The 25,507-nt window shown below is 37.1% G+C and overlaps 2 protein-coding genes across 3 annotated transcripts in view; one reads left to right on the top strand and one right to left on the bottom strand.

Moving 5' to 3' along the window:
* Positions 1–4,033: 4,033 nt before the first annotated feature.
* tg (thyroglobulin) overlaps positions 4,034–25,507 on the bottom strand; it is a 37,576-nt gene continuing 16,102 nt past the window's right edge. Inside the window, exons 24-48 of one of the 2 annotated variants that reach the window (XM_053233809.1) lie at positions 25,116–25,231; positions 24,472–24,580; positions 23,775–23,972; positions 23,320–23,490; positions 22,918–23,004; positions 22,675–22,758; positions 22,326–22,463; positions 21,816–21,989; positions 19,487–19,598; positions 19,150–19,229; positions 18,881–19,018; positions 18,607–18,672; positions 17,441–17,575; positions 17,183–17,347; positions 16,762–16,966; positions 15,172–15,259; positions 14,825–14,960; positions 14,285–14,481; positions 9,823–9,987; positions 9,466–9,633; positions 9,162–9,349; positions 6,292–6,399; positions 4,733–4,873; positions 4,425–4,618; positions 4,034–4,284 (exon numbers count right to left, since the gene is read on the bottom strand). In XM_053233809.1, the coding sequence (XP_053089784.1) occupies positions 4,154–4,284; positions 4,425–4,618; positions 4,733–4,873; positions 6,292–6,399; positions 9,162–9,349; positions 9,466–9,633; positions 9,823–9,987; positions 14,285–14,481; positions 14,825–14,960; positions 15,172–15,259; positions 16,762–16,966; positions 17,183–17,347; positions 17,441–17,575; positions 18,607–18,672; positions 18,881–19,018; positions 19,150–19,229; positions 19,487–19,598; positions 21,816–21,989; positions 22,326–22,463; positions 22,675–22,758; positions 22,918–23,004; positions 23,320–23,490; positions 23,775–23,972; positions 24,472–24,580; positions 25,116–25,231 (3,494 nt within the window). In that variant the 3' untranslated portion in view covers positions 4,034–4,153. Of the gene's footprint in view, positions 4,285–4,424; positions 4,619–4,732; positions 4,874–6,291; positions 6,400–9,161; positions 9,350–9,465; positions 9,634–9,822; positions 9,988–14,284; positions 14,482–14,824; positions 14,964–15,171; positions 15,260–16,761; positions 16,967–17,182; positions 17,348–17,440; positions 17,576–18,606; positions 18,673–18,880; positions 19,019–19,149; positions 19,230–19,486; positions 19,599–21,815; positions 21,990–22,325; positions 22,464–22,674; positions 22,759–22,917; positions 23,005–23,319; positions 23,491–23,774; positions 23,973–24,471; positions 24,581–25,115; positions 25,232–25,507 lie in introns of both variants that reach the window. The other variant, XM_026926757.3, reaches the window with a different exon arrangement.
* Positions 9,994–14,787, top strand: LOC113534194 (src-like-adapter). Its single transcript, XM_026926838.3, has 7 exons — positions 9,994–10,673; positions 10,813–10,912; positions 12,306–12,392; positions 12,895–12,992; positions 13,085–13,216; positions 13,323–13,446; positions 13,776–14,787. Exons 1-7 carry the CDS (start codon positions 10,595–10,597, stop codon positions 13,999–14,001), a joined length of 846 nt encoding a protein of 281 aa, XP_026782639.3. The 5' UTR covers positions 9,994–10,594; the 3' UTR covers positions 14,002–14,787.

Here is a 25,507-nt window from a genome sequence, read left to right on the forward strand (position 1 = left end):
AACATGTTGGTTTCCTACATTACCCACAATGCCATTGGAATACCTGCTGACAGTGGTGCCAGTGGGATTTAACCCTTGCTTCATCTCTGACTAAAGCAGCCGTCATGTTTGTGATGTTGTAGATTCTGGTCTCTGGTTTCCCTCAGTGCAGCTGTGTTGTAGATAGCCACACTGTATCCTGCACCTTTGAGGAAAACGGCAATTGACAAAAGAAGCTCTTGCTCTTTTTCCCCCTAACCATTATCACTTATTTTTGAGATGAGTAAAAAAAAAATTCTCATATTGAACACCATTGTAACTGTACTAACAATGCCCTCCTGTGACCCAGAATCACAAAGCACATAACAAATATTTCAATATAAACAGATTTAATATGTTTCCAGGGGGAATTTTCCTTTAATGTTCTGAACAGCTATTCCTGAATGTCAGATGTATCCTTAATATTAACAGTGGGATAGCATAAACTTCATAACCCCTAACATAGGCTATATATAGTGGATATAAAAAGTCTACACACTCCTGTTAAAATGGCAGGTTTTGGTGAAGTAAAAAAAATAAAACTAGGATAAATCATGTCAGAACTTTTTCCACCCTCAATGTAAAATTACAACATATAAAAATAAGTGAAAAACAATCAGAAATATTTTAGGATAAAATAAGAAAAAAAATTTACAACCTGGTTGCATAAGTGTGCACACCCTTTTATAACCGGGGATCTGGCTGTGTTCACAATGAACCAATCACATTCAATCTCATGTTCAAAAGTAATTATCATACACATGTCATCAATGAAATTATTCGGATTAACCCCAAATAAAAACCAGCTGTTTCTGTAGGATTTTCTTCACATCTTCTTGGTTTCATCCGACTGCTGAAGCCATGGTCCACAAAGAGCTAACAAAGCATGCACGGTATCTCACTTGTTGAAAAGAATCGACCAGGAGAGGGGTATAAAAGAATTTCCAAAACATTAGATGTACCATGGAGCACTGTAAAGGCCATCATCAACAAGAGGAGAAAATGGAGCACCGCAGTGAAATTACCAAGAACGGGACATAACTCCAAAATTTACAAAAGGACAAGACAAAAACTTACCAGGGAGGCCACCAACATTAAAGTAGCTGCAGGAATATCTGACAAGTACTGATTACTCTCTGCATGTGACAACTATCTCTTGTATTCTTCACGTGTCTGGGCTGTGGGGTATGGTGGCTAGATGGAAGCCCTTTCTCGCAAAAATCATCCAAGCCCAACTAAATCACCCTAAACCATGTGGTAAAATGTGTTATGGTCTGATGAGAATAATTTCAAAAGGTATAATAATTCCATAATTTCAAAAGGTTTGTTTGGCACAAAAAAAAGCACATCACCAAAAGAACACTATACGCAAGGCGAAGCATGGTGGTGGCAGCATCATGTTTTATAGCTGCTTTTCTTAAGCCAGAACTGGGGCTTAAGGTGGAGGGAATCATGAATAGCTACAAATACCAGTTGATTTTTGGTGCAAAACATTCAGGCGTCTGCTAGTAAGCTGAAGAAGAAAAGGAATTTCACCTTTCAGCATGACAATGACCAAAATCATACATTCAAATCTACAAATGAATGGCTTAACCAAAAGAAGATCAATGTTTTTGAATGATCTAGCCAGAGCCCAGACCTGAATCCAACTAAAAATCTGTGAGATGACCTGGAGCAGGCTGTGCACAGGAGATGTACAATCTGATGGATCGAGAATGTTTTTGTAAGAAAGAGTGGGACTGAGACAAGATGTGCCACGCTGATAGACCCTTACCCAAAAAGACTTGACTGGTATAATAAAATCAAAATGGGCTTCAACAAAGTATTAGTTTAGGAGTGTGCAACTAGGTTATCATAAGTATTTTATTTTTCTTCTTTTCTCTAAAAAGTTTCTGATTGTTTTTCAGTTTATTTGTATACTTTGCAATTTCACATTAAAGGTGCGAAAAGTTCTGACATGATTTATCTTAGTGTCATTTTTTTTATTTCACAAAAACCTGCCATTTTAAAAGGGGAGTGTAGACTTTTTATATCCACTGGATTGTGCATGGCCCCTTCCCAAGAAACCCAGGGATGCTCTGACTAGGTAATGCAAACAGATACTATTAGCCATAATTAAAATTTTAACTAACTTTTCTTCTTGACTTTCTTCTGAAAGAGACTTGTTTTCCTTAATTTCTTTTCTTTTTTGACTCTGTGTTATTTTTTCCCTTGGAAAAGTAAGACTGTTGGGCTTCTGTGTCAACCGCATCATGTTTAAATGACAAAATGTTGACGAAGCATTTACCCCAAGGCAGACTACATTGTACTAAATGTGGAAACTATTAAATATTATAAACCTATTTATTTTGCCAACTTCAGTTTAGTATAGGATTCTAATTACCTGGAAATGTCAAACTGCAAGCCAAATCAAACTTATTCCAGGCTTTTAGTAAAAGGCAGGGGCATATTTGCGGTATTTCTGCCACTAGTCTAGTACTTTGTAATATAGTGACATGAATGAGTGCAAGGAATCAGGGTCAGAGGTGGTTAGAGAGCATCTGAGACTATTACATGCTAGGGTTACAGAGTACCCCATTAACACAGACTACAGTTTTGTTTAGTCAATTACTGAATGTTTTGCTAAAGGAATTAATAAAAATAGTAATTACAGGATTTTTCTGGTACCACAAAGTTCAGCCAATATGTATGCTATCCAAAATGTGTTTCGTTAGGTATGTATTGGAGCTTTGAAGCTAATGTAGCTAAAAAAAAAAAAAGGAAGCTTAGTATAGTGCAAACAACATGCCCAAATCATCACACACTGTCACACTGTTACGTAATCTCAAATTAATTAGATTATGTGATTTCTGACCCTACTGTTTACCCTACTGCAGCACACAGACCCTACAGTATACCCTACTGTTTTCTATATAAATGGGCAAAACTATGTAGCATAGCTAAAGAAAAGTATCTTAAACCACCTTAAAGCCAGAATCACATTTTCTTAACACATAGTTTATCACTGCACACAAACATCAGCCTCAGGTAGAAGGTGTGTGTGGCAGCAAGCATGTGGTTTAGCACTGGGTAACCACATAAGGTGGTTAAGCTGTGAATGGGAGTTGGAGTGGCAGAGAAGAAGTGGGCAATGAATGAATGCAGACACCTGGGTGTGATTAACAATGGCTTACTTACTGTATATGCAATGTGTCATGCTTTGTGCTGCTGAAAAGCCTGAACAAGAGCTAAGCTATTGAGAGCTTCTCTGACAGTTCCCCGCCATGAATAAATAAAATACAGCAAATAAATTCGACACAGTTCTTTCTCATGCCTGGCTTCTCCTCAGTTCCCTCACATCCACAGGGGTATCACAGTGTGGCTTTCAGATTTCCAAAGTCTGAAGACAGAATTTTATGTTGGAGGTGATTTGAATGATAATATTTGATTTGATTTGCATATGTGTTTTCTGTGTAGTGTTTTGGATGTTTATTCAGGATCAAGCAGTTACTGAAGATGACTGACTGAAATCTGGTAGGCTTAACCAACCTGAATTGTTTTTGGAGCAAATTTATAAGCATTAATTTGCACCATTAAAATGTCATATCCTAACATTCCATTATATGAAGAATTGCATGGACATTGTCTGGTTTCTATGTCAAAGGCAAATGATAGCATGCAGATGGTTGAATCAGAAAAGCCGACAGACAGGCTTCAAATTATGACTAAGTTAGAAGTGATAATGCGTAGCTTGGAAAAAATTTTGTTCAGTAGCTCTGGACCTTGATGAAACTGCTGGAAACTTTCCTTGCAACAAAAGCACAATTACTTTAGTATCTCTTTTTAATGTGACAAAGTAATGATTTAATTTGTTCAGATGTTTTTTCTGCTGTCATAATTTGGATTGATTATAGCATCTCTTTTCAATCAGTTTTACATCTGCTAATAATTTGTTGATGGTGCTTAGATTATGCATCTGTAAGAGTAGTAAAAAGACACTGAGATTGTCTTGGATTTTTTTTTTTTTAAAATGCAGATTTATTGTTTGAAGTCCATAAAAGTATGACAATCACTAAAACAGAAAGAATGTGATGATGGCAGAAATTGAAATAGTCTTGAATGAATGCTCAAATGTACAGTACATGTTTTGGGCAGTTTAACTGTAAGCATCCTTCTCAGACTTGGGTTTGGTTTGTGTCACCAAAGAGCTGAAATCAGACAAAGGCTCGGGCTTTGGCCTTTCCGATGGTTTATTTTCTCCATCTGAATTTTTGGACAAGAATTTTCCTGCAAAAGAAAGAGTTATGAATCACATTTCAAGATTTGAATCAGATTTGAATCTGACAGGATGTCACATGCCCTGCTGGTATTTTAGGTACAGTCGACACACCCTGTACAGCTCACACACAGTACAGAGAGTCACTGACCTGTAGACGAGCTCAGAACTGGCACGTATTGGGACCAGAAGGAACACTGGTGTGCCTGGAGGCTCTTGTGGTTACTGAGGGTAGGAGACAGCTCCTTATAGTTCTGTCCATTTGGGTGGGGCAGGAACTGAGGCCAGGGAGGCAAAAGCTCACTAAAAGACGCTCCAGACATGGAGAGAGGCAGGTTGGGGTTTCTGCACAGAGAATTATGGAAAGAAAGAGAAGCACAAAGCAACGTGAATAGGAAAATACCACATGGTCACCACTGCATAACAACAACGCACATAAATAGATGTTATGAAATGTACCCAGATTTGATGAAGTTAGCCATGTAGCTCATGATCTGCAGAGAAAGAGTTCTCTCTGTCGAGGTGAAGAGTTCTCGCATTTTTGGGACATGCGGCAATCCAAACACATACTGCACATCCAGAGGAGATGAAAAATCAACACTGTTTTGGGAAAAAAGAGAGTAAAATAAGTCAGTTTAAAATAATTTTAAAAAGAGAAGACTTAATTAAATTTCTACAGCTATTTGTATGAGATACAAGCCTTACAATTTTCCTAGACATTTTATGAAAAACGAGCCTTGCAATATTCCAAGGGAGATAGAAGATAAAATATTCTCTGAGTTAGTAAAACCAGGTCTGTAAATGCTGACTTATTTTCCAAAGTACCCATTGTTAATATCTGTAAATTGTGTAGCTTCTTCAGGTCCATTTCTCCCTTATGTAACACTATACATGCTGCATCAAAAGTTAGATGACTAATTGCACGGAACGCTTGTAGTATGTGTGTCAAGAGTAGCCTGTTTTTTTTTTTTATTGAAAATGTGGCACTCTGTGAGAACCCTTTGGAAGTCACAAATTCAACATGGGGTTGCCAGTATTACACTTTGACATAAAGCATAAATATATTTAACCCAAAAAATATCATAAATAATGTTTTTATTCTGGCTAATTTCTAATCTTGGCCTAATGATGATGGTTTAATAAGAAGACATTTATAACAAGAAATTTAGTCAACAAAACAGAACTAATGGAATTAATCAGTGATCCTTTCCCCACCCACAAGGGAAAAGCGATCAGTTGAGCGAAGAGATGACGCTCGTCTTTAAATGCGTCGAGGGACATTTATTTTAGGTATTGAAACAGACTGATGTGGATGATGCTCATAATCAACATGATAACTCATATGCCATTGAAAATGTATAATTTGGTGGCAGTAATGTTGTTTTTCCATAACTAGATTAGGTTATAAATGTAAAGGTAGATGGAGTGTCTTTCAGGGAAATGCACTGATCTTTTCAGGGTGACTTGTAAGAGTGTGTGAGAAATTTAATGGGAGAACATTGTTTTATTTATCTAATAAGCCACAATGCCCCTATAGCATTATATATGAGCATAGTGACCAAATTCAGATGGATTGCAAAACGTTTTATACTTTCATGGTTGCATGTTATAGACTATATATATACAGAAATATATATATATATATATATATATATATAACATATTATATATTATATAATATTATAATATATTATAACATATTATATTATATATATATATAACAGAGAAATGTACCATCACACAAACTTAGCTCTTGGCACTAACTGGCACAAAATTCCAGAGTACCTCTAGCATTATAGACTTAAAATAATGGCAATATCTGATAGGAAATACAGCAATGTGTGATTTCTCATCCACTAAACATCTCCCCCATCCCACTACTCACTGAAACTTCTGCTACAAATCCCTAATGCATCATTCTTTTTTTCATCTACTCACTGATCATTGTTGTACCTTACCATGGGTACGAAAAATCTCTACTGAGATGAATATATAATTATAATGGTATTATACAGTACCTGGTGTACACCATGTCTTGGGGCAGGTGGTACATGTAAACAGCAGAACGGGTGTTGGAGGCCCAAAAGCTGGCCATCTCAACAGAGGGGCAGGTGATGAAGAAATCTCTGTGGTGGAAAACACCAGTCATAAATGTACAAACATATCCAAGTCCCTGATTCCATCCTTCCCATGACATATACAATATACTAAATAAACACTACATGGTAATGCTCAAATAAGACAACACTGATGACAACTGATGACAGTTGCTTTACTGGGGTTATCTTTTCAGTCTTTTTTTCCCCACTCCTGGCATACTTGACATGCATGTAACTACTTGAGTGGTAGCTAAAGATTCCAGAGCTAAATGTTCCATATTAAGCATCAGGTAAGGATTGGGTTCTTCATGCTGGTGATTAAAGTCTTTCTTCTGCAAATTAAAGATTATGTATGTAACAGGTGGGGGTGATGTTTGGTATTGTGAGGGACGGGTTTGATGACGAGCCAGAGGGGTAATGGCTGATGTGGCTCTTCTAAACCTTGTTTCCCATCATTTATTTATGTGTTTGTCTCTCTTTCCTACTCTGTCTGCCAGTGTGTGTGCACAGATGAGACAAAAGCAAAGTGCAGAGCGAGTGGAAAAGATGTGATTGCATCCTGTCTGTGCAAAAACCCCAGGGAGAGTGATTAAAACAGCTCAATAAATGTTCAGGTTCAAAACCTGGGTCTGCTGTGTTCTCTGAGTGGGTGATCTCAAACTTATGAAACTATAAAAACGTAGTAAAACGATGTAATAGATTCCAATGGACTAATTATTAAAATGACATTTCTTTGTCTCCTCACCAGTACACTTGACTAATAGTTTCCAATGGACTGTAGCACTGGCTTCTCTAGCATGTGGTAATGGACAAAAATAGGGATAAGTAAGATTAAATAAAGTGTTCAGTCTGATCGTGTTACTGCACCACATCTGGTAAAGATATATATTAAGAGTGATCTTTAAAACGGCTCTCGAAATTATGTCAAAATTGTGTAGAATACAGAGAGACTTTCAGATAATTTCACTGATAAAGCAGATAGACAGGGCCTGTTTCTCAAAAATACAGGAGGTTCATCTCTTATACACACGCCAAAACATATATTCAGTTTCAGATTGCATTAAGGTTCTGCAAATATCAGACATAATCTGTGTCAAAGACACAAACACTCTTTGTGTGAGTTAAAGTATCACAGTTATCTATACTACAAATGAAAATATCAGCTCATAGATGTATGTAGTATCTGTTAGAATAGCAAGAGCAAACAAACATTGCACTGTGGTGCTGGTGGTTTCTACATTGTGCACTGCTTTATGTGTGGTTCAACCATAGTCCATGCTATATCTGACACTATTCATTACGTAGGCGGAATAAGGCAACAAAGTCACGCCCTGTCTTTCCAGCTGTCATGGAACAATAGCTTTCTGTTCACTGAATCAAAACAGAAATTTAATGTATGAGCAGTTACTGAAATCTATTTTAAAGAAGGGTTTGTGGTACTGTACTATTATTATACTAATATTCTATATGACATGCTATAAGCAAAATCTCAATAAACTATGCATAAATTGGGGCTCAGTTTGGCATTATGTAATAACTTAAAGTTACACTTTATGGAAGAAAATAACAGCTTCAAAACAAAAAGCTAATCATAAAGTGTAAATCACATGACACCACCACATACAGGCACAAAGCCATGCAAAGACACACGTACTGTGGACTTCTCTAGAAACCCAAAAATGATGACGTCAAACCTCGCTCACGCTTGGTTTATTACAGTCAGACTAAGCGATGCCAGTAACTTCCGCTAGACCATAAAGCTACACCCTTCTCACTGAAGTATGTGCTGGCATCCCAACAAGAAGTTGTTTAGGGAGCGTCACTTTCTCCAGAAAGCCAATTTTACTTCAATTTCACACATTAAACTGCTTGGTTTGCTCTAAACATGGTTTAGAGATATTTTACTGACAGAAAGGGTTGCATAAGAAATGCAAACAAGTGCTCACAAGTCATTTCTTTAACTAAATGGTAGTAACTGCAAATTTAAAAATACATGCTAGGGGTAAGCTTCAGGGTGCTCTGTACTGAAAACCCAGACAACTCAAGACCAACAGCAGTCCTTTTTTTCCCATGCCAAAAATAACACATTTAAAGCTGCAGCACATAAGAATGTTTTTGTTAAAATTACCTAAATCAAAACATAAAAATAAAAAAAAAAAATAAAACTTGTAAGTTCCCCAATCCAGTAATAGTACTTCAGTTCAGCTGAATTCACTTTTATCTGAACAGCACCTTAACAGTCAGCTCAGAGCTACTGATTCTTGTCAGGCTTGTTGGGATTTTTTGGATGTATACATTATACATTAACTAAGACACACGATTTTGTAATACTGAGGAAATTAAGATATAAGTAGCTGATAATATCATCCTCAGTATGTGTCCCAAACTAGATACTACTGTACTAAAACAGTATGTCAGTACAATAATGGCATCACTGATACTTTAGGCATACCATATAGTGCACATGACACAATCATCAGTCCTCTTTGAATGTGTATTGACCTGTCATTCACAAGAGGGCCTCTAACCATGAATCTTATACACTGCAGTTTTTAAACAGGATGAGAAGTAAGAGTTTCCATGTAGAGTAGATAAGAAGAATGATCAGCACTTATCTGCATCTGAAAATTTCCCTATAGTATGTTTTTTATTTCTTTACAATTTATGATAATTCACTGCACTATCATGCTCCATTTAAAGTAAGACAAATATATCCAAATGTCACTGTGGGAGTTGTTGGAATTCAGACCAACCCTTGATATGAAGTAGTTGATTGTGTTCTTTCTCACCTCGTCGCATTTTCCAGAGCACGGGAGAAGACACTGTAGCCAGAGGGAGTTGGAGAGTGTTGCAGGGAGTAGAACCAAGTAGCTGCTTCCTTCACAAACATGTTGGCATCATCTCCTCCCAGAGAATTGGACAAAGCTTCATAGAAAGCAGTTTTACTGTCTGCTCTTCCCTGAAGCTGCTCAAAGTTCTATTCATATGACAGATAGACAGCAATAGAGTTTCTCACAATACAATGTAAATACATAAAAGAATTTTTGATCATATTGTACTACACCGATCCAATTAAATCCTGCCTGCTCTGACCTTGATATTTTTAGCTCTGCTAATCAGACCATCCTCTGCCGAAGAGCCAAGCATCAGCGGAACTCTGTGGAAGCGTCCAGAGCTCAGGGCTGCTGATGGCTGTTCCCTAACCACCACACCATCTACCACCGGAGACCAGGCCTGCAGGGGGCCACTCACTGCCAACAACTGTACACAAACACACACAGCCATACACAAACACACACAGCCATGTGCATTTATCAGTACATGTCATTCATGAAATTCAACATGGGAGTAAAAAAAAATCACAGCTGTAATTTTGTATCAAATGAGATGTAGCTAGGAGATATAGCTTAGTAAACCATGTAGTCAGTGTTTTTATCACAGGAAAGCAACCTTGGTCTGTGCAGCATTGATGCTCTCAGCAGATTTTTGTCTCAGGCAGATAAGTAGCTGTGCAGGATCTAATGATGAGCAGCCTAGCTCTAAACCCAGAGACACAGCCTGCTCCTGAGCTTTCTGCTTGTTCATTACTGAAGCTGGAGAGAACACTGAGCCACCCTAAAAGAAAACATGCAGAGAGATGCCATTCTCATAAACCAGAGTTCAGTTATGCAAATCCTATTAAAAGCACTGCTTCAATGTTTTAATTAAACAACTAAAAGCAGGGAAATTCTTTAAGGGACAAAACAAATAACCCCAGGCAGAAACATGTATCATTGCAGATCTTATATTTCTTTATATTTCAAGATAAGAAAAGTTCTTATTTATACTAAATAAAGGCAGAAAAATAAAAGAAGAAATGCCCACAAAAAGCTGTTTCTTTTGGTTTGTGGCATATATTATCACCTATTTATAGGCCTTTTTACCAGCAGTGCATGTGTTAATTTGCATAATGCTGACAGCTTTATCAACCCTTCCTATTTTGTTCATTACTAGAGTGGAAAAAGTGGTGAGAAGCAGCTTCCCTATTCTGACAGGCTACAGTCACAGTCAACTCTTCACTTATCTGTAAGAAGTTAAAAACAGCCAGGCAGCAGCAGTAAATGACCTTGCTGCACTATAAACATTTTATTAAAGTCTATTATTAAAGGCTGAGTAGAAGATATCAACTGCATGGATACAGTGAATGCTCGTAAACTGGCGCATTTGGAAATTAGTTTGAGTAATGGGGAATGTGCAGGCGATACTGAAGTCTAGAGGGGACTTCATACAAACTACGACCACTACCAATCTTCCATCAAGTGGTAAGACAATTAGTAATTGATACAAAGTGCTATATGAAAATATTAGAACATAAAATAACATAACAACATACACATTTTTATTTAATATAAAATGTCTTTATCTTCACTGATTTGCTCTAACTGTGTTTCTTTGTAACAGTAATTGAAAAGGAACCAGCAGTGGTGTTGAGTGACTATCCTCCCCCTGAAATTTGTGAGCCCCTGTTCAGGACAGGAGAATGGCTGAGACTCCTATCTGAGTGAGTACTCTCACTTTTATCTTTCACATCTTTCACAGCTGTTCATGTGTTGAGGAACACTCTGCAAAATAAGAAATAGATTTCATTCCATTACCATGTCCTTACAACAGTGTGTAAATGTTGCTTTCTGTATAGACTGAGGATCTATTCTTTATCATTTTATGCTCTATTTAAATATTTGCTGATATAGTTAAATAACTAGTGACTTTTAGTCTGACAGAAAAACAAATAATTGTTTTAGACTTTAACTTGTCTTTAATGTATATTGTTACAATTTAAGATGTTACACTGATACAGGTTGAATAATGTGGTTTATTTAATATGGTCTACTGACTCTTTTTTTTGCATAATCTTTTCTGACGTAAAAAAAAAAAAAAAAAAAAAGAATTCCATGCCTGATGGGCCACGTCAGTCTCTGTAGATTTTTTTTTTTTAAACAGTATACTTGCTATTCATGTTTATAGTGTTTTTTTTTTAGGAACCCTTTGCTCAAGTGTGAAAGCTGTTTTTAAACATAAACATGGATACAATCCAGGTTCTCTGATGTTCACTTTAACTGAACATAAGTACAATCTGTACCTTGCATGAAATCTATCTGGTGCCTAGGTTGGCATCGAAAAACGTGCTTGGTTCAACTTATGTTACTTTCCGTTGCGGTCTATTTTGATTTTATGTTGCAGGCCTAATGTATTTACAGAGATATCTCGTTTGCTAATCAATGCATAAAATCAGTCACACAATTAAGCAGTGTTGATGCAGGCTAGCAATGAGATGGACCAAATGTTATTACTATTATTTATCATTTATTATTAGCCATTTTGAGTAAATACTAAGCCATAGTTAGTTAGATGTGATGTTAAAAGTTAGCTAGCTAGTTGATCTTTCTGAATTATCCAAATCGTTGTTAACATAAAGCTTGTGTTATGTGGATTGTTGAGCTAAGACTAATGCTTGATACTGCTTACCACATCAGTTATGCAGGAAGTTTATCCATCTGAGTTGACAGCTGATTTCACTTCATTTTTCGTTTCCTTTCTTTTATTTTCATATCGTATGTTTGTTGACAGATCTTAATTTTGTAATTTTCATTCAGTTTTCCTTATTTTTCCTTTCATTTCTTTTTGCCAACCATCTGTTTGTTATTATAATTTAATGGCATTCACTATGTATGCTCATAAAGCAAATTGAAAGCCTTCATGTGGACTTATTCTTGGAACATTTCCCAATTCCCAAAGCTGATATCTTGTGGAAGCTGGCTTAACTGGGGCCTTCATTGTTCATTGTAGTAACCAGTCATTGGCGGGTACTTTAAGAAGCTTAATGCAAATTCTCCTATTGATTTATAAGTATGTATGTCCACATTCATTCTCCCTCTCTGTCCTTCTTTTCCCAGAGAGGGCTATTGGGTGAGGGTTTACTCTCTCCAGACAAGAGAGGAAAACTACATCCCACGCTGCCATGTAGCTAAGGTTTACCATGGGTGAGTTAACGTTAACGAATAGTGATGATGAATGAGTTAGACACAAGTTAACTTCAGTTCTTTTCAGTTACAGAATGTCAAATTATTGCATAACCCTACAGGATCTATTATATAAAACTAACTTTTAGATTTTATTATTTTTGTCTTTTGTCTGGCACCAATTAGTCATTTAGTTTACTCCCAAATCATTTGTTTAGCTGTTTAGATTTTACAATAAGCTTTTACTTTACTGGACTTTTTATATGGAACTTATTTTGATATATAATTGGCTCTAGGATTATTTTATTTCAATTTATGCATTCATTACTATATCTAACAGTATTCTATTATTTTCATCTGTCTAATGTTTTTGCTGCCACTCCCATTTTCTTATTAGTCTTTCTAGTCAATATGCAGGACTCCACTGTCAGCTGGATTTCCTTAATAAAAAAAATAATGAAAATAAATACAATAAAAATATAGTATAGGCTAAATACTAATGCTTCCTCCCTGTTGTATTCAGGTGGTTGTTTGAAGGTGTTGCAAGGCAAAAAGCCGAGGAGCTGCTTCAGCTACCTGGGAACAGAGTCGGGTCTTTCATGATCAGAGAGAGCAGAAGAGGTGAAAGGATTTTACACAAAGGATGTTACAGTGTCTGTAGCTTGCTATTTAGCTTCTGAGCATGTATAGTGAATTGTGGTTTGGCCCTGCAGGTGTGTATAGCTTGTCTGTGCGCCACAGATCTATAGTGCATTACCGGATACTCCGTCTGCCAAACAACTGGTACTTCATCTCTCCACGTCTAACGTTCCAGTGCCTAGAGGACCTGGTCAACCACTACTCTGGTAATGCTGACAAAATAATATAATCATCAAGAGAACTAATGTAAAATCTTGTAGTTGCATTTTAATGAATAGGTAGTTTGATCTGGATGTTTTTTCTCACACATAGACATAGCAGATGGTCTGTGTTGTATACTCACTGGTCCTTGCCTGGCAGTCCCTGATCCAGTATGCATCTCGCAGTCTGCTCCTATAGTGAGAGCTGACAGCTTTAACTGGGCACCAGTGGACAGGTACATGACCCACTTCGAACATTAGCTAAGCTGGGCTGTTGTAGGAAAGTGCCAATAATGGCAAATGGCTTTACTTAATTACTCACTAGAGCTATGGACAAATGAGAATCATAACTGTAGTGTTATATATATGTTAACATATAAATATAAATATAAATAAACATATGTTTACAAATCACTCATTATTTAAACAGTATAGATTGTTTTGTCCCCTAGCTTCAGAGCCACCTACGCTTAATCAGTGAACCAGCCATATCACTACCAAGCTTCACTAAAATACATGCTGGTGAGTTTTTGCTAATCGTGCTAATGTATTAATCCCTCTTCAGAACGGAGCTTGAATACCAGAATACCACTGCTGTCTCTGCACAACAAGAATCTTACATCAGTACCGGAGTGCAGGACAGTGTATCATCCTATCTCTCGCTTGCAGGAGTGGAAGAGAAAAAGAGGCATAGCTGGAAGAGGAAGAAATGGAGATCTGTCTATGCATTTCCAAGGCAACAAATGTACAGTATGGTCACAGAAGAAGAGGACCATGAGGAGGAATACTAAACAAAAAGAACAAAACAATCATAACTAAAATCTATACCCCAAATGGATAAAAGCTAAGAAATAAGTTTCCTTTCTTTCTATAATTTAGGAGGTAGGAAGACACCTTGCCATAGATGTTTGGATGTAGAAAACCTTGCAAATTAAGTATTTCGCTCAAACTACTGCACCTTTTCACACAGTTTCACACTGCCTGCTTCTTCGTACCAAACATGGACAAAGAATTTTTATTCTTGTACTTTATCCTCATTCTTGTGCACCGTCCTCTCATGATTCATACACTTACCATAAGCAAAGCCTGGTGGAACAGAGATGAGGACGAAGACGAGGACAGATGAAGGCTGGCAATGTCAGCACCATTTCTGTCTGCTCCCACTGTCACTCTGGTGGGGTCTCCCCCGAAATGAGCAATGTTCTCCTGTACCCACCCCAGTGCCGCTGCCTGGTCCTGTAGCCCATAGTTCTCAGAAAGAGTATTGGAACCTGTAGTCATGTAGCCATGTGAACTATAATGCTGTGGATGAGTTTTTACAATCTACAACCCAGTAATCTGTAACTAATGGATACCATAGTTAACAGAGTCACTTTGTATCTGGCTATCCCTAATATTCTACAATATCAATTCTAATATCCTTAATATCCTACAATATCTGTAGTATTACAACATAAGAATCCACACTAAAGCGTAGCATTCTTGTAAGGATAGAAAGTTAGTGTTGTCTGGAACAGACTAGCTTCTTACAGTATATGTGCATTAAATATGATAAATAATAAAGTTATATAATAAAACCATTGTGTATCTGTATGATGCTGGAGTGTATAGTACCTGTGCTAAGGAATCCGAAAGCAGCCACTCTGAAGTTTGCAGTCACAACGATAATGTTTCCTACAGCAGCGAGGTAAGAGCCATCTAGCAAGCTGGAGCCAGCATTATGGAAGAACACTAGGACTGAAGTAGGCTGCTTCTATAACAAACACACACAAAACAAATCAATATTGCACTACAGAAGGCAGAAATAAGGGTTTATGGGCACATCATTTATACAGTATATGTTCAATAAACAATGTTGTATTTCTGTGTGTGTGTGTGCGAGTGAGAGCGAGAGAGTGAGAGACAGAGAGAGAGAGATAGAGATAGAGAGAGAAAGAGAGATACAGCTCATCAGGACCTACCACACTGCTGGGTACAAATATGTTGAGGTAGAGACAGTCCTCACTGGAGCTGGAGTTTTCGGTGTCACCAGGCTGAAGACAAGTGGGCCTGAAACATTTCCAACATTTAAGCACAAATATCCACACAATAAGCGATTGCAAAACAGTACATTCAGGGCCATACTCAGAATTGGCAACTTAAGTCCAAAAGTGCTTAAGTTGATTTTCTAGGTGCATCATTCAGATTAGAAAAACCACATAGTTCAACCCTCTGTGACTGCCAGATTTTTCTTGAGCAGAGGTGTACAGAGTAGAGAATACCACGTCTAAAAATAAGCACTTGCCTTTAAGCATGAAAAATTTGGGGAAGAGAAAATGCAGAAGAAAGAAGTAGTTTTTTTTCTTTGCTGTCAAAAGCAATATGATATAAAAGCAAGAGAGGATTTAAAAACAATAAAAAATAATACACTGATCTATGAATGAGAAGATGGCAAGCATTGGAGAAAAAAAATCCAATGTAAGTCTAGTATATTGTCAGTATATTGCAGTATGACTAATCCTAGTTGCATCGAGAGCGGTACGCTTAGCTGAGCACATCTCCGGGTCTGCTCTCCCCTCTCTGCACCACATCTACACCAGACGATGCAGTACAAGAGCTGCTAAAATCTTCAGAGACTCCACCCACCCTGGTAACTGTCTGTTTAGCCTGCTGGCGGGCGCTTCCGTAGTCTAATGGCTAAAACTGAGAGGCTCAAGAGGAGCTTCTTCCCTCAGGCCATCAGACTCCTCAACACAAACATCTCCACCATATAGGACTCCACAAGCACGCTACAGTCACTCACTCCACTGACACTCCGCACTTTCTACTGTTACTCCATGTAACATACTGCATATTTTGTACATCCGTTTTGCATATTCCTGTACATATATTTCATATTTCTTATCTTATTTTATATTATTTCTTATTCATTTCTTAATTTTTAAATTTTAACTTTAATTTAGTATTTAATGCACAGTCTAAAGAGGAGGAGGCCAGGTTTCCATTTCACCGCAAGTTATATAATGTATATAATTGTGTATGTGACAAATAAAAATCTTGAATCTAGTTGCATTGTTTGCATTATTTTTTTATATCTTGCACTGACAATTATATCTTAATGTCACTAGATTTTACATCAGTGTTATGAAATCATAATGTATGCATGGGATTTATCCTATTTTTCAATGCTTGTAGCTATTTTGAGTTGTCATGTTTCTAAAATAATGCCAATGTTCTAGTTAATTCGTGGTGCTCTCCTGCAAAAGAAAATATGTAAATGGTTTGAATGATAAGCTGCCCAAGCGCTTCTGTTACAGTTACAGCTCACATTAAGTGTAGTTCATAATTTTATCCATAAATATTCAGTCTTTGAGATAGACAATGTCTCTGATTAAGATGCGGTCTCCTCCGATGTGCATGCTCAAATTCCCTGCAACTCTTTGAATAGCACTTATGTCTGTAGTTACATTTGAGGCCTGAATCCTGATGTGAGCAATTTCAGTATTAACTTTCACTATGTGCATGTAACTCAATTCTAAATATGGCATGTAGAAACAGACGTAAACACACACCGAGCAAATGTGGCATTCCAGGTGCCTGTCCAATCAGCTGGCTTTGGGGGCCTGAAACGCATGTCACCAGTTGGTGGACTTGCGTAAGGAACACCCAGAAAGTAAGTCACACTCTTGCTGTCAGCCTCAATCAGCTTCATCTCGTTTTTACCAAGGAGCGTTCCATGGCCAGGGATGGACACCGAGGTTAGCTGCTGCCTCAAACCTTAAACATAAGAATTCCATAATGCTAACATTAGGCAGTGAGATGTTATTTTATAACGGCAACACTTGAAAGACGTCTTCTTGAAAAAGCTCACACTATTCTCTGGATTTATCCATTGTATGATTATATCCATTATAGGATTTCCATCACATGATGACTATAGAGTTGTCTATTCTCAACTGTTATTAGCCAAATTTCCCAGAACATTATACTCACCAGTTCTTAAGTAGACATATTGGGCAGGTTCCTTAATGAGAAGGACACAGTGCTGACCACTGGAGGTCGGTAGGCAGATATGAGTATCTGGGTACATGACACACCTCAGTGCTGACTCTCTACTGGCCATTGACACAGCCAAACAGGAGTCTTCCTCCTCACAGGCTGCAGCGAAACACATACACACACACACAACTGTAGGTATCCTTCACTGATTACCAGACTTGTTTGTATGTGTGTGATGAGAGGAAGTCTTACCAGCCAGACACCAGTCACGAACTCTATCCTGGTCAACAGCAATATCTCTGCTGATATGAACTATGTCGAATACTGAGACAGATGAATCCACCAGGACATATGAGGCAACCAGCAGTCTCCAGTTTTTCAAATTAACTGTGAATAATAATTTACATTAATATATTTCCATAGTACACATAACATTGATCACAGAAGTATATCTGAGTATACTACAAATACACAAGTGTATTTTTATAGGTTATGGGTAATCACATTTTCATAAATTGCTGGTATATTGTATCAGGATGTGTGTAATTATCTACATTATGCAGGTACTTCTACCGCAAAAGTCAAAGAAATGTCAGTTGACCTAATTTTTCCTAGCTATACCATTTGTATAACTGAAAGAAAATGCCAACTTTAAACCAATCCATAATTTATTAGTACTTCAGACTACCTATACAGAAAATGGACATTTAGTTTAAGTGTAACTTATATGTAGTTAGTGTACAATGCTTGTACAATAACTCAGATGTACAATGCTTTGACATGCTCACCCAACAAAATGAACTGGAATAACAGTACTTGAATGAATAGAATGTACTTGACCATACCTACAATGTAATGGCACAGGAGCTTATTCATACTCCTGAAGTACAGAACACATGTGATAGTTGGATAAATACTATCAATTATGTGATTAATTATGTACTAAGATTTATACGCATGTGCATTTACATGATGTTACAAATTACTATATGTTACAAATACTCCTCTCATCCTTCCATAACACACACTGACAATAGTTACATTATAGTTGTGTGTATAGTGTGTATAGTCTCTACCTGTGTATAACCACACAGGTAGAGACACTTGATATAAATTGGGACTCTATAATTCTGAACTGATGGAGGTCAAATACAGCTGCAGTGTATGACACAGAGAAAGATGGTATCTATATTCATGTTAGCATACACGTAGCCATTAACAAAGCTAACTGTACTACCAGCAAGTAATATTCATTTCAGTGAATAAAATCCCAATATTAAAAGTTTACAGTAACAAGATAGCAGCACAATGTGAAGTATAACTAACACATAGTGCACTTGTGTTTAACAAATTATAATTTCTACAGAACACAAGTAGTGCTTTTGAACTATTAATACAAAAATGCATGAATTTCTTACCAACTTTTGACGGAGAGCGAAGTTTGAAGGAAGGACAAATACCAGGACTTTTTGTCCACTGATACACTAGAAGCACAGAGGTTTGGTAATGCACACAGAGTTAGCAGAGTGGTCTACAGGTAAACATCACAATAATAATATAGAGGTTTTGAGCCAACATAGTACTTTAAATGCATTTATATGCTTGCATTGTAGGAGTATGTAACAACCAAATACAACCAAACACATATGTCTGCATACATTCACGTTCCTGAAGTACAGAACACATACATACCTGGCTTCTCATACCAGCCAAAGGGGTAGACCTCAGTCTGTACTTTAGATGGAGAACAGTACTGTACTCTCCACTTAGTTCTGTCATTTTCCCCACATGTCTGAATCCCTAGACTATTCAGAGTCAGACACTGAACATCTGAGCCAAGAAAGAAAGAGAGAGAGAAAGAAAGAGAGAGATGTACTTAGTTGTACTCTGTCTATTAGCAACACGCTGTATGCATTAATAGCATGGGACAAAACACTGTAAAACCTGCAGCATGCTCATACCAGATGCTCCAGTGTCTTGAACATAGCCGATTCCCCTACAGCAAGGATCCTCATCGCAGCGCCGCTCACATTCAAAAAACCTGATCATAGCAGTGACATAAAAAAAAACATTAACCATGAAGCATAGCTGGGGTATGCAGAGACTTTTGATTGCTGGTGGTGATTATTACTAAGGTAATGGAAATCTATTTCAGAATTCCAGACTTATTTCACTATTAGACACATGAGGCCGAGTAAGATCACATCAATGTGGTTTTCAGGGGACAATGTTCCTGATGGTCAGCTTTCCTAATCAGAAACCCTGCCAGAGCTTAAGTCATATTTATGTCTTACGTACCCTTCAGTGATGGACTTGTTCCGCATACCAACACGGTAGCGGACAGAATAAGACACCATCTTTCTAAAAGGCACACGGCTGTAGAAGCTTTTCACGCTGCCAGTTAGATTGACTGTAAAAAGAGAAAAAGAGAATCAGCTTTATGAGTATTTGTCTAAACAAATATTAGATTGCAATTAAGCAATAATTTTATGATGTATGGTTATCAGATGCATTAAATACAATAGATTATTTACTGATTAATGAATTCAATAAACATTGAATTCAGTGAAGGAGAGTTTGTATAAAAAGGGTAGCAATATACTGGAAACCTTCAGCTAAACAGAGTGAAGTTTAAAAAGGTTGCATGCCAGAACTACATATATTGTAATTTATATTATCTTATGAGATAAGTTTTTGTGTGTTAATAGCACTAGAATGGTTGTAGATGGAACAGTGCTTAGGGCCACATAATCAGTGCCAGTCCTAGACTGGAAACTATTTTAAGGAACATTTACCATTAAAACTCACTTGACTGATACTCTTGGTTCTATGTCAAGAGAAACACTTGAAGAAGTCAAGTGTCTAACTTAATGACTGCAGACTACAGAAAAAATATATTGATACATACAAAAATATACAGATATATATATAGACAGATTATATACAGATTATTCCAAAGAAAACAAGACAACATCCAAACATGGCCTAAATATAAAATTCTGAAAAATAAAGCTCTCTGTCCTAGCGGTTTGGCGCTCATCCTCACCAAACCAAACCTTTCCATATTACCCACGTTCTGAAAAAGGAAAAAAAAAAGTCTGTGTTTATGATCTTGATATTAAGGCATAGCATAGCATAGACACTAGGAGATACCAGACAGAATAGCCTGAAGAATAGCTTAACAGTTCAGTGCAGATGCCAGAAATCAGCACTTTTACCACATGGCCTCAATATGCTTGGTGTTGGAAAGCACTCCACATGTGAAGGAAAACTCCACTACAGCCCGGCTGCCAGTAAAACATTACATAATAGTGATTTTTCTCCTTGGAGACTAAATAAAGACATCCCACAAATGCAAGGGCACAATTATGTACCAGGAAGAAGCCTATTCATATAATCTAGTTAATTTATAATAACTTGTAATGAAACTTAAACAAACAAACAAACAAAAACATACACTACACATGGCAACATTGAATATATTGGTAATGGATTTGCATCGTGTTGAAAATCCCTGCAATGAAGGACTGTCTTTACATTGTTAAAGGTAAAGTTGTTCCTAAAATGACATTCTAACAACCATGGTGTTTCATAAAATCATTATGAAATGATTTTAGTAGTTTTTTTTTTATTCCATGTTTTTCCTTTGGAACATTGTAGACGACAGAGAGGAAATTAGGTCTACCATGGCTTAGCTCCAAACTAAATGCTATATGAGGTGTTAATTAATCAGGTTTGACAGAGAGTGGGGCTCCAAAATAAACCAAACTTACTGACTTTCCAATTTCCAACTTGCGGCAAAACTGACATAAGGTTCCCCAATTGCTGAACTGCTTTAAGAATTTGCTTTTGATTGTTATAAACGCATTTTCTGAGCTCATCTGGTGAACTTTTTGTCACGAGAAGAGTGAAAGTTACTCTGTTCAATGCAATATACCTGAGGAACTGGGGATACAACTGGTGTACATTAGTGCACATATAAATGTTGTATTCTTGATTTTTTTAATAATCTATATTCAAAAAAGGCTTTTCTTAAATTATTTGTCTTTGAAAAATGTTCCCAAATAAATAGTGTACTTTAATGGTTTTGCCAAGATAAAGTAGGCCAAAAGTAGGTTTGTTTAAACATCAGCCCAGAAACACTTGCTTTCATCTGAAATAATCTTCAGCTCCTTGCTTTCACCAGGGCTCATTAGTACAATCTGTCCATGCACTAAAAACTTTGATGACATTGTGTGATCAGCTCTCTCAGTTCACTCACTGCTGAGGCCTGGAGCAATACGGACACAGCTGTATAAACCTAGGAGTTATTTAAATTCTGGGACAGTTGCTAAGATCAACAGGCACCAAAACAAGCTAATAAGTATACAGAAAAGATAGGTCTCATATGGCTTCTTTCAAAATAGAGCTGTGGGAAGAACTAATACCAGAACCATGTGAAATTATTAAAGATTCTGCTTCTGAACTGAACTTAAACACAGTGGGAAAGGTTTCTTTAAAGGGAGCTGCTTAAATAATGTACATCAGACTCTCTCCCTCATTTCTGCAGAGAGGAGCAGCACTGACGTACTGCAGCTTACTGATGTAGTGTTGCTCAGTGCAGCAGGTCAGAGTGTTTTGAGCTCACCCTTCTTCTGGTAGGCAGTCTGGGGGTCCTGTGGCAGTACCAGAATGCAGGCCTGTCTCAGAGGCTTATCATAGGCTCCACACACTCGTGTGTCAGGATACAGCATGCATGTAAAATACACAGGGCCTTCATCTCGAAGGTCTGCAATATGACAATACTCCTCCTCCATACAGCCTGCAGTGCACATACCCATAGAAAACAGACACTCAACACACATAGTACAATCTCAGAAATAAGGGTACCAAATTTTCCTTGTCATTGTGGTGGTACCATCAAGGAGACATCTCTGTACCTTTAATATTATCTTTACACCTTTAAAACTAATATAAGGTACATAATTGGACCTAAATTAAAGGTACACCACATGCACCTTCTCATATAAAAAAGTGTAATCTTGATGGTACCATGCCAGTGATAAGACAGTTTGGTACCTTTATTTCTAAGAGTGTATCATATCACAGCTTTCAACTGAGTTTTAGTTAATTGCATTAAGTAAAGTTTATAGCTTACGTTTGAGACACCAGAGCTGGGCCTCTGCTGCAGTGAACTGGTGTTTGAAGACCCAGTACCGCTGGCTTGGTGTTTCTTTCTCTGAGTCAGTCTTAATTTCATTGGTATCAAGCACCTCAAAATTCTCCTTCACTGAGTCTACAAGGCCATATAAAAACACTTTGTTAATCAAAGACAATAACAAAACTAAGCATATTGACCACTGTCTTTCTTTCTTTTTTTTTTTTTTTTAGAAAAACTAGGGCACTGTAAAATACACCAATAATGCCCCCCATGTCTGGTCAGCCATGTTGATATCAACTTGTTGAAAAGGTCAGCTAAAGTACAAGAGTCTTAGAAAGTTTCATACCATTCAGAGTGGGTCTGGTAACTTCTAGAAGTGCTGATCCTCCACAGGGTCCCTCAGTCTTTGGTCGTGTACTCATATCTGACTCTGCAGACAAAAGCATGGCTGTTATACCATTAAAGCAAACATGACAGTAAGCTGTGCTGTTCAAGATGTACATTATTCTGTCAACTCGAGTGTCTCAAGTGTGTACTTTGTTATAGAGATTAGAGCAGTAAGTATGATTTAGGCATGTTGGGTCTGTACCTGTCCAGAGGTAGACCTGCTGGAAGCTGATGATAGTGGCTTGGTAATCAGTTTTGTTTTTGCTTGATGCTGGCAAAGCTGAATCAGCTGGAAGCATGACAACAGTTCTACTCAATTAAATGCAATCCACATCTTATAAATACAAAATCTACACCCTTACAAAAAAATTCTGCAAGATAATCTTAGGATGGTCAATGGTTCTAGCTTGTTAAAGGGTTTCTACCTTTAAAGGTCATAAGGGTTTCCATCAAAGAAACAATTTCTAGACTGATTTAATCTTTTTTTTTTTCAACTTTTTTTTAAAGCATGTAGGCTAACAAAAAAAAAACCCCTCAAACTCAACATATTTGCACATATTTCCCAAAAGCTTTTACATAGATTTTGCATTCTGCAGTGTCTTACTGATGATGAAATTCTGTCCACCAAATTCAAAGGTAAAACGTTTCTGTTGTTTGTTATATTTGAGTCCAGCTCCACAGGTTCGGCTGGATGAAGCTATGCCGCTTACATCCCAGTCCTCCTCACTGCACTGCAGCACACCAGGAAAACTCAGCAGACCGCACATCACTGATCCTGCACAGAAAGACACACTGCTTCAACTCTTTACCTATATTACAGAGGGGTTAAAGGGGAAGTTCCCCTTATTTCACATTTGAGCAGTTCTAAATATTTATTTGACAATTTCTAGTCACTTTAAGAAAAAATATATTTTCTATATTCTATGTGTTTTATCTGAGAGGGAAAATTGTTTACAAGGACCTTGTTAAAAGCCTTACAATGACATTCTGGCAGCTATAAAATTGGAACATGATGGTTAATAAACAGTTTCTTAATTTAGAGGTAAAACCATAACTGACCTCCACTGAGGACATTCTGGTTGAGAATAAAGCCATCACAGCAGCTCTCCTGACTGCAGGTGTCCGCACAGAAGTAGTGTACATCATCTAGAGATGCTCTGGGTGCTTCAAATACAAGAGTGCGATATACTCCAGAATTCACTTTGTGAAAACTCAGTCTCTTAAAGCTCTTCCTGCCAGCAGTGTTGAATTCATGTCCTTTGGTATAAAAAAAGGAGACTGGGGTAAACAAGTGAAAAAGAGGTTCTTGATACGCTTCACATTTTGGCAAAGACCATCCAAAAATAACATTTTCACTATTTCAGTCTTCTTCCAGTTAATTGCTATATATGCAGAAGTACTGGCATGCAGAAATGTGAGCTAGTAGATTCTCTATATCTAGGCTTCATTTTTGCAAATGTATAACTTACTAAGAATAAACAGAATGGCAGTAAGCTAAGTATGAAAGAGCAAAATTAACCTTTTGATATTTTCTTAATTTCTTTTTGTTTTGGCAAACAGGCAAACATTACAAAATGCTGTTCATCTTGCTACAGATAACAGTTTATAGATATGGTCATATGCTGCACCACACCATAAAAAATCTATATGATTTATTATTAGATTTATTAGTTAAACATTAAACTATTATTAAACTATTATAACTATTAAAATATTAAATACTATCTAGAACAACTGCCCAGATCCAATATCATACCTTTCTTCCTAAGCACTGTGAGATTGGGCTTGTCTCCAACATTGACTTTCAACAAGCAGCTCAGAGCTTGGAATGTATCAGCTGCTTCATTTCCCAGAAACCCTTTTGTCTGCAATGCCAAATGAAACAAAGTCAATGCAGATTACTGAACTTGCATCTGATGTTACCCATCACAGTAAAAGAATCACTCAACAATGCTTGTCAAAAGGGGAAAAAAAGAGTCATATGCATGTGTTCAGCCATTTTTTTGTGAATGTTGTCCACTTGATTAGCCTGTCATTTATTTCCAGATGTTTCTTTTAAAGCTGCATTAAGGAACTATTTAGTTTTAAAAAAATAAACAAGTAGGATAGAATCATTTTAAACATAACAGCCTGAAAGCTTACAGAAATGTCTTAAGAGGAGAATCTCCTGACCCTGAATTAGGAAAGATCCATCTACTCTTATATTTGTTCCAGTGAAAGCCCAAAACACTAAATACAGGCATTGATAATAGTTAAGTTGAAGTGCAGATTAAATGTTTTCACTGTGTTCAGTGTAGAGATATGCTTGAGTGCCTCTGAGTGAAATATGATGAGTGCCTATAAGCTTAATATAATGCAGAGAATGCATCACTATTAGTGAGAATGATATGAGCTTATTACTTCCTGAGAGGTCTTGCATTCAACATTAATTGTCTGTGTGCTGTAGAGGTCACAGAAGGTCTGTGTTCCCTCACGGAAAACAGCAACATACTGGCACGAGTCATCTTTTGCACAATCTAGAGAGAGGAAAGTAAAAAACAAATAGTCCTTTTAGGTTGCCATAAAACTTATTTATTGTTAGAATGTTAGTAGGTGATTTATGTATTTTGGTGCAATGAAGAGTTAGTTGGAAATAATTAAAACTGTGATAAACAGGTAGTTAAAGTGCCTAATTGCTCTCATAATAACAGCACTTGAAAATGCCACTGTTGTAATAAAAATAGGCTGGACTAAGGATTGAAAAATAAATTTAATTCAATGTATTATTTCTACATTCTGCTGGGATTTTATGA

Source organism: Pangasianodon hypophthalmus, chromosome 1, assembly GCF_027358585.1.
Source record: "Pangasianodon hypophthalmus isolate fPanHyp1 chromosome 1, fPanHyp1.pri, whole genome shotgun sequence".
In the NCBI taxonomy this organism is placed as follows: domain Eukaryota; kingdom Metazoa; phylum Chordata; class Actinopteri; order Siluriformes; family Pangasiidae; genus Pangasianodon; species Pangasianodon hypophthalmus.